The 8,416-nt window shown below is 45.2% G+C and overlaps 1 protein-coding gene across 1 annotated transcript in view; it reads left to right on the forward strand.

Moving 5' to 3' along the window:
- Positions 1 to 8,119, forward strand: part of pigg (phosphatidylinositol glycan anchor biosynthesis class G) — a 48,472-nt gene extending 40,353 nt beyond the window's left edge. The window contains exons 12-13 of the mRNA XM_029165259.3: positions 97 to 260; positions 3,532 to 8,119. Coding sequence (XP_029021092.1) covers positions 97 to 260; positions 3,532 to 3,754 — 387 coding nt within the window. The 3' untranslated portion in view covers positions 3,755 to 8,119. The remainder of the gene's footprint in view (positions 1 to 96; positions 261 to 3,531) is intronic.
- Positions 8,120 to 8,416: the final 297 nt, after the last annotated feature.

Consider the following 8,416-nt stretch of genomic DNA (forward strand, 5'->3'; position numbering starts at 1 on the left):
CCCACAGACCTCCGTGTGCTTATTTCCGTCTGCGTACGGGCCACGCTATTCCTGAACCCTCGGTCTATGCTAAAGTATATTTCTGTGCTCCTGCAGGGCAATTCCAACAACATCGCCACCGTTGACATTTCAGTGGGCTTCGTCGGACTGGAAAGCTACGTGGAGGCGCCTGCCATCTTCCTCACGGCCCTCAGCACCTACGCGGGGCCGCTGCTCTGGGCGTGCCACCTCGTCTGCTACCTCAGCTCAGAGAGAGACAGGTAGGAGCCAGCCTTAGAGGGCTCAGTCACTAACTCAATTATCAGATGCACCCCAGTTTTCTGGTAATTGGTTTAATCGTGGACGCCAAGCTTTAAGACTGTGAGACATGCATGCACACAGCTTAACCTGCACAAGACCTCCACTGGAGAGAGGCCAGTTTTGTGTGTGTGTGTGTGTGTGTGTGTGTGTGTGTGTGTGTGTGTGTGTGTGTGTGTGTGTGTGTGTGTGTGTGTGTGTGTGTGTGTGTGTGTGTGTGTGTGTGTGTGCGCAGCCGATAACTTCAGCTTCCTCAGCATGAGGTTCTGCACACCGCTGAGTGATGAGGTCTGTGACTAGGCAACAGCTGCCCTGCTCAAAGAGCCAAAGCTAAAATGCTCTTTTAATGTAGACAGAGGTTGGCGTTCGTGTTCAAGGGATTTGTTTAACCCGCATCTGTTGTTTAAATGCCACTAAGAGAAATGTGGGGGTATTTCTGGTTGCAGCCATAGAGTCGCACCTTTATGCGACAAATGCTTTTTGTGTTCATTACAAAATACACTAAATTCCTAATAATGTCTAATTCCATTGAGTCAAGTGCTGTTATGATATGCAACAGTGAGCGCTTTGGTCCAGTTAATGATTTATACCTTCTATTTACAATCATGCAATCATGAAATCTTCACCCTCTTCATCCCAATTTCTCTCTTTACACAGATATGTTGTAATTTTCCTCAGCAGTCGTGACCTATTATATTAACCTCCAATAACTGCATTTCCTAAGCAAGTAACAGTATGAGATTTATAAATTACACACACACAAAGACAGTGGAGGCAGCACGATAAGATCTTACATATTGTAGAGTAGCGCGGAAGAGCAATATTGCACCTCTGCAGGCGTTACATCGTCTTAAGACTGACGTCTTGATTGATCTGTCCACAAATAGCTCAGTGACTGCTGTTTTACTCTCTGCGCAGCCAAATCATTTGCCTGTAATGAGAATCACAGCCTCTAGAGGCCACTGCTGTGACTCCAGCCTGACATACAGTATTAAGCACCAGGGAGACATGACCGACATCCTGTGCTGACATCATTCATGTCATGAAGCTTTCCACAGTAACCCTAGGTCTAATAAGCACTCAGAGTCAAATGGAACTCATACAGAGCACGGTTAACTCATTTAAAATTCACTCTGCACCATCAGCAGCTCGGCCCCAAGGAAAGTACTGGAAATGGGTTTAGATCGATAGCTGATCAACGGGTCTCCCTGGACACTGTCTACCTCTATTTAAAGAAACATGGTAATTTGAGGAGATGCTGTAGTCCTTATTGTTTTAGTTCACATTATCACTGTGGCCCTTTAAATCTGACGTCTGCAGATGCACATCACAACTCGAGTATCGTCATTAAAACTGCTGCTAGATGCAAATTTTGCCTAAACCACAGGCTTCTGAATGCACCTTCATGTCATAGAGTCTTTCCCATTTCCCAGAAACTGCTTTGGCTCTTTGAAATCACCTACTCAGAGAGTTGTGGGTTGGGATGGTGACAGGCTGTGAGCTCAGAAGTGTGACGATTTCCTAAAATACAGCAGATTTAAGAGTTTCCCAACAAACTCACCATGGTTTTTAGTTTCATTTATCCTCCCAGTTGCACATTTACAACAGCAAAAAGAAACTAAGAATAACTTTGGATAAATGTCACCAGGCTTAAGTTGAGCCAGGCCTCTCTATGGCTTCATTAACTTATAAAAGTGTGATTTAGAGAAAATGTCAAAGATGCCGTTTATTTTCTCCTCCGGGAGAATTAATCAGCGGAAGGGATTTCACAAAGACCGAGTGTTTACCAAGTAACTCCCCCTCATGAGAGGCTGCACATGAACGCCCCATAAGCTTTTAGAGGCAGGACACTGAGAGATCACCTTTATGTTGCTTCAGACAGACTAGTGGCTACTAACCTACTGCTATTTTGCTTAGCTCCTGCTGCCTTTACCTACATTAGCATCAGGCCTGATGAGGTAGATCCAGGTTTGGCTTCAGACTCTGTCCTTACTTTGTTTTGAGGGCAGTCACCTACATTGTGATGCAGTGGCACCAGTAGCTGTAAATCCATGTGGAGCGTGTTCAGCTATAGTTGAAGTAGACACGGAAGCTAATTAAATTTAGATTTCAAACAATCGTGTTGACAAAATCCATTTTATGTAAAGATATTTCTGGCCACGCAGCGTGTCGGAGCCTCCCACAGATGCTGCTCAATGCCGTTCAGGTCTGTGGACTGCGTGGGCCGTTCCAGCTGTTAGTTTCTTCGTGATCGATTTTGAGGGTCCGCTCCAGATTATTGTCCTGCTGCAGAAGCCAGGCCCTGTTCACTGTCATGACTGACTGCAGGACTTTTTTCTATTTAGACCCTGCAGGTAGACTTGTCATGTTTCTCCGTCTCATTTACTGGCCGTCGTGCAGCCCAGACCAGAATATTCCCACTTCTCATTCCTAGATGATGTAGGACTTTTATTTACATTCAACATCTACATATGTAACTGTTGTATTATTTTATCTTTAAAGAGCATTTTCTTGCATATTGGGTCAAGCTAATGTTAGCTTTGTCAGGGGATGGTTGTCTATTGCCCACTCCATCAAAAGAAACATACACTGTACCGTACTTGATTATTGGCCACTGTTAGATATGTTCTATGCTAAATTTTGCCTCATGTGTATCTTTGTAACAATGTGTGAGTAAATTGGCCATTTGATTCAATTCCTGCCTCCAAACTGACCTTCCTCCCTCCTCTCCTACTGCACCGTCGTGCCTCCCTCTCGTCTTGGGAGAAGGTTTGAGGTTCCTCCCCCTCACATGGGACTCAGCCCGTTTCTCTGTTGCGAACCTACGCCACGCGCTTCAGTGATTAGACGCACACCAGTTTGTGTCGGTGCGCGTCTGATTTCGCCTCGGTATCTCCTGGCTTCCTCCCTTCGCGCGGGTTTTAAAGTCGTTAGTTTCTTTATCAGAATTTCCCAGCGAGCTGTATTATTATGAAGATAATTGGATCAGGCCTCTTCTCCTGGATACACGCATGAGGTAAATGTGAAAACGTGGCCTTCGCACTGAGTCATCAGAAATGTTCTGCGGCTTTATTGAATCGGCGTCGCCACACACTGTATCGCTCAGAACACATAAATCAGCGCCGGGTGACCTTGGTTCACCCGTAAACTTTGTGTGTTACTCCGGAGGAACTTTGCAGCGTCGCCGTCCGCGGCGCTCGCCTCCTCTGATGAATCCCTCTCTCGTCTCCGCAGGAGCCCGGTTGCAGTGGGCCACGGCTGCTACTGTTTGGCCCTGCTCAGGTCGGTGCCGGCTGCTGCCTACATCGTGCTGGTGACTGTTCTGCGCTACCATCTCTTCATATGGAGCGTCTTTTCTCCCAAGCTGCTGTACGAGTCCATGCACCTACTGCTGACGGCAGCAGTGTGCCTGTTCTTCAACACCATGGATCAAAGCCACTCTTCCAGTAAGTCTTAGGGAGCTGAGCACTGAGCGGCGTCCTCTAAGTCAAATGCCTGGACACAGTCTGGTAACACCAGTGATAAAGACTGATCTGTGGGTTCATCGTCTGAACTCCCTGCACCTGGTCTGCAGGAAATACTTTGTTTGGGTGAGGATGTGAATGGTTTTTATTGGAAAATGACTTTTTATACAGTACATACATCCTGTAAAATACCTCAGGGACTGCAGCCCTCCATAAGATGGTGGAGCTCCTTTGTGATATTTATAATCTATAAGTAAAAAGAGTCGGGGCTGCACAGTTTAACCAAACCACGTGTGTAACTATTAACTAAAGACGCTCAGCTGCTTCCGCTTCAGAGCCTGCCGCCGTCACACAGTCATGACTTCCTGAACAACCAGTCATGCGCTGTCCCGGCCCCAACAGGTACAGAGCGGCTCGCGGAGGGGAGGGGGGTGATGTCAGTCAAACGCGGCCGGCAGCCGCCCACGCGGTCCTGAGGAGCTCTAATCAGCCACATCAGTGAAATCACCCGCGTGGGCGTGACGTGGGGCTGGTGGGCTTTAATGCAGGCGTTCGCAAGGCATCGCATTCGTGTTGTGATCAGAACACTCTCCGCCGGCTGGCAGCACATTATGTGGTCTCCTTCTTCTGTCCGCGCCTTTTTTCAGCCGCGCTAGAATTTAACCCTCCGTTTGTCTGTGACATTTTGGAAGTGGCTGACAAAAAGCTGCACATAATGCACATATGCACATGCATAACTCCCAATGTCTGAATGTGAGGGTGAGGGTTTAACGAGAGTGTGAATTAATTTACCATCAGATTAAAAAAAATTGCTGTTTCATAATCATAATCACCTTTTTTGTTTCATTTAAATCTGTGTGTTTCAATGAAATTATTTATTATGTTAACCAGCTAATTATCACCAAACTAAATGTGTTAACTTTAATATCCTGATGGATTAATGTGAGGATTTAGCTCATGTTGACACCTTTGGTGTTTTTGGTAAATATTCTGCAGATCATGTCGGCTGAAGACCTGAAGTTTATTAAATACAAAGCCGTTCATCTTTCTTTGTATTATTTCTCCTTGATGGATTAGGATTACATTCAATTCTCACACTTTAGCAAAACTTTGCAAAGTACTTACAAAGTCTTTGCATCTCATAATGATCCTGTTCTAAGCTTCAGGGTTTCTTCCTACTTTGTCAGTAAGAACTTTTAAAATAACACTACGAACATTTAGAATTAGAGAAATAAAGTATTTGATGATAACTTAGCCTTGATGCAGCCTCTAAGTAGAATATTATGGTTCCAAAGAACATTTTTATTTTTACTATACAGTATGTTTGAATCTAATTGCTATCGATGTATGTACAGCTTGTTTTTTTCTTAAGTTGACATTGAGGTTCAGGGTTCAGAACAAAAAGACAAAATGTCCGTGTATGAAATACCAATAAATAAAAATGTGATTTACTCCTCAGAAGATGAGCGACACACAGTTGTGACCAGCTTTTCCTCTAGGCTGTTTATCCTGGTTGGATTTAGCTGTAGAAGTGTCAGGAGCACAATCCTAAAGTCTCTAAGAACTTCAAACTGGAAAGAGTTTGTTGTGAGGCTGATCTATTTACGTTTGAAGTGTGTTTTTTCTTCTCCTTGTGGGCGCAGGAAATGAAAAATCACACGTGTTGTTCTTCATGTTCTTTGTATCTTTGAACATGGAAGCAGTGCGCTGATATATGAACTTGGCTGAACCTTAACTCAAGCTGTTCCTTCAACATCGCTCCGAATCCCACCAAAGGAAAACGGCCATTCATCCAGAGCAGTAAGACACTGGAGCCGAAAGAGAATCAACGTGTTTCTGTCCCAGCGCTGATGGAGCATATTGTACTGCACAATTACATTATCTCCCTGATTGCCTGGTCTCCGGTTTCACAGTGAAAATCAGAAAATGGAAATTTGCAGGCAGACGTCCTGTAGAGCAAGGATGTTTGTCTGGGTCCCACTTAAACCTGCTGCCTCTGGAACATCTGTTCGCGTTTCTTCATGTCGTTTGGACATAAAGTCAATGCTCCAAATGCAACAGTGCAGGTTTCTAGCATTTACCTCTGAATCTGTGACGTCAGTGAGACGTTGGGACGGCTTCAGAGACCTTTGTTGCTTATAACCCAGCTGTTCCTACGTCACAGCCCTGCGAGATTCGTCCAGGAAAGCCAAAAAAAAACAGGCAGTTGAAAGATTTGGTGTTAAAGCTGCCGTGTGCAACTTCTCACCTCCAAGGCTGGAAAGCGAAGCACGAGTTCCCGCCCCAGCACCCGTCACTCACCTTGATGAGCTGTCTGTCGCCAAACAGCGTCTCGCCCGCGGCTAAGATCACTGACATCCCCCGAAGCCGCCACAGGCACCGGGAGAGCAGATGCCGAAACCCCACAAAAAAAGGCAAAGCCGATGTTCCCTGTGTTTTTGAATAGATTTAAGTCTGATGCAAGATGAGCTTCACCCTTTGTTTTTGTTGCCGCGTCTCACCTTGACAGGGACAAACCTCAACGCCGGCTACGGGAATTTAAATGTCCTGACCATCATTGAAAAGTCAGACAAACAAGAGGATTTCCATGTGAATAGAGCGGGTTAGCTGCAGGCGCACGCTGCATATGGATCACGGCCGGTTAAGCTCGTCTGCATCAGAAGCAGGAGACGTTTAACTTCATTCTGACTCGGAGCTGAATTCGCCCCTTTTCTAAATTGGCCGCGTCTCCTGACGGGTGCCTTGAATAAGGATCCTTGCAGCCTTCAAACAAAGGCTAATGGACAAAGTTAACAATCTGAGTAACTGCAACAGCCGCTGTAATGCGTGAGTAGGAACCTGCACCGTACGGATACAAGAGTAATAAATGTACACACGCTTTCAAGAGTCAAACTATCCACTGAACCAGCACAATGCTTGCGTTAACTCCCAGTGGGAACAAACAACACAGGTTTTATTATTTTACATTATGAAAAAAATCACATTAGCATATTATTATTGTCTGTTTTTGTCAGTCCCCTCATCTAAATTTCAGTGAAGAGTGGAAACTTAATCTCAACTAAGGGCTTTTTGGCAGCATGTGGGCTTGTTTGCCTTTTATTGTAGCAGGACAACAGGACCCAAAGCTCCTAAATCTGAATCAGAATCGTCTCTGACCCCGTCGTGGGAGCAGCTCGGGTCCAACGAGCCGGTCCCATCTGTGGCGAGACCCTCCTGAAAACATGGGCTTTGTCTTTGTCTCCTGAAGAGTTGGACGGCTTCAACTGCCGACGTCTGCAAAGGAGGTGTCCTTGATCATTTTGAAGGAAACAATTCTAATTTGGAAAAAGAACTTTTGAATAAAACAAAATCGCACTGAAAAGCATTAAATCGAGGAAAACGAGGACATCACTGAGTGACCAAAACCTCTGAATAATGTTGACTCTCGTCTGATTCTTTCAGCTCTTTGTCAATATTATGTAAATTCCTCCGGTGAGTGTAAATCTTCGGGTGAGTTAGAATGTGTAGAAATCAGTTTTTCCCTGACAGAGATATTGTGTTTAGAGAGATGAGAACGGATGCTGCTGCTGGTCACAGGCCACTCAGTGTTTCTCCGGTGCTGCGGATGACTTACGGCTGATGGAGGAGCCTCTTTCTGCATCTCATCAGCTGCTTGACACTAAAATGAAAACGTACGATGCCACCGTTCCTCAGAGCAGCGGGGCGGCTCCTGGACGGCACCGGCTCTGACTTTACCGGGTCATTTCTCTTGGAGTTGGCACAGTGGTTAGTTTTTGTTTTTTGTGGGTTGATGGAACGTTGGATATTTCTGGGTTTGTATTCTGCCCATAAACCTAAACAGCTTCATTTCCTGAAGGATCTCAGGCGCACTTAGAGCCACAGCTGTCTGCAGCGGTGCAGGGAGCCGCCTCAGAGCAGCTCCTCATGAGTCTGATGGGACCTCTGTCTGCACGAAATCAGTCCACTGCATCCAAATACCCACGCAGCCATGAAAGCCATTGTGTCTATACAACTGGAAGCTGAGTGCTTTTTTCCAACTCTGTTTAAATTGTATAAAATGTAGGTCTGTTTGTGTTTTTTTTTTTTTTTTTGCAGCTTGAATCTTAGTGATCTCAAAGCTCCAGCATCTGTTCACGGCTCCTGTCTCATGTCTGAGTTATTCTAGTCGAGCTATTTTATTCCTCATAATCCTGAATATGTAACTGTAACCAGAACACAAATATCAGCGTGATGGTCACAGTCACCAGCTGCATTAGTTCCTCTTGTTACATCACTGTGTCTTGTGGAAGGTAACTGTGCAATTTAGCCCATTTCTGTTTGTCTCTGACTCTTCGCAATAAACCAAATGTCTGCATTTTCTTTGTGCTTCTGGTCTTATTCAGGAGTCATTATCAAGCGATCGGTTGATTCTGGAGCTGGACTTCAGTGCAGTTATTTAAAGAGAGGCGCATTTGGTGCAGTGCTTTCTTCTGAGTGGGAGTGTCTCTCACAACCACAGAGGTGATGGTGAACTGAATATGTGTTGTTGCCCTGAAATCTAAATCAGTGAGAATGCTGAGTTCTATGTAGCACGAGTATCTTATTTTAGTGCGTTAATGCTAATTTGTTTTCTGACTCTTTCATGTGAGGCAGACTTTGACCCATGTTTATCCAGT

The sequence above is a fragment of the Betta splendens genome, chromosome 10 (assembly GCF_900634795.4).
Source record: "Betta splendens chromosome 10, fBetSpl5.4, whole genome shotgun sequence".
Lineage (NCBI taxonomy): Eukaryota > Metazoa > Chordata > Actinopteri > Anabantiformes > Osphronemidae > Betta > Betta splendens.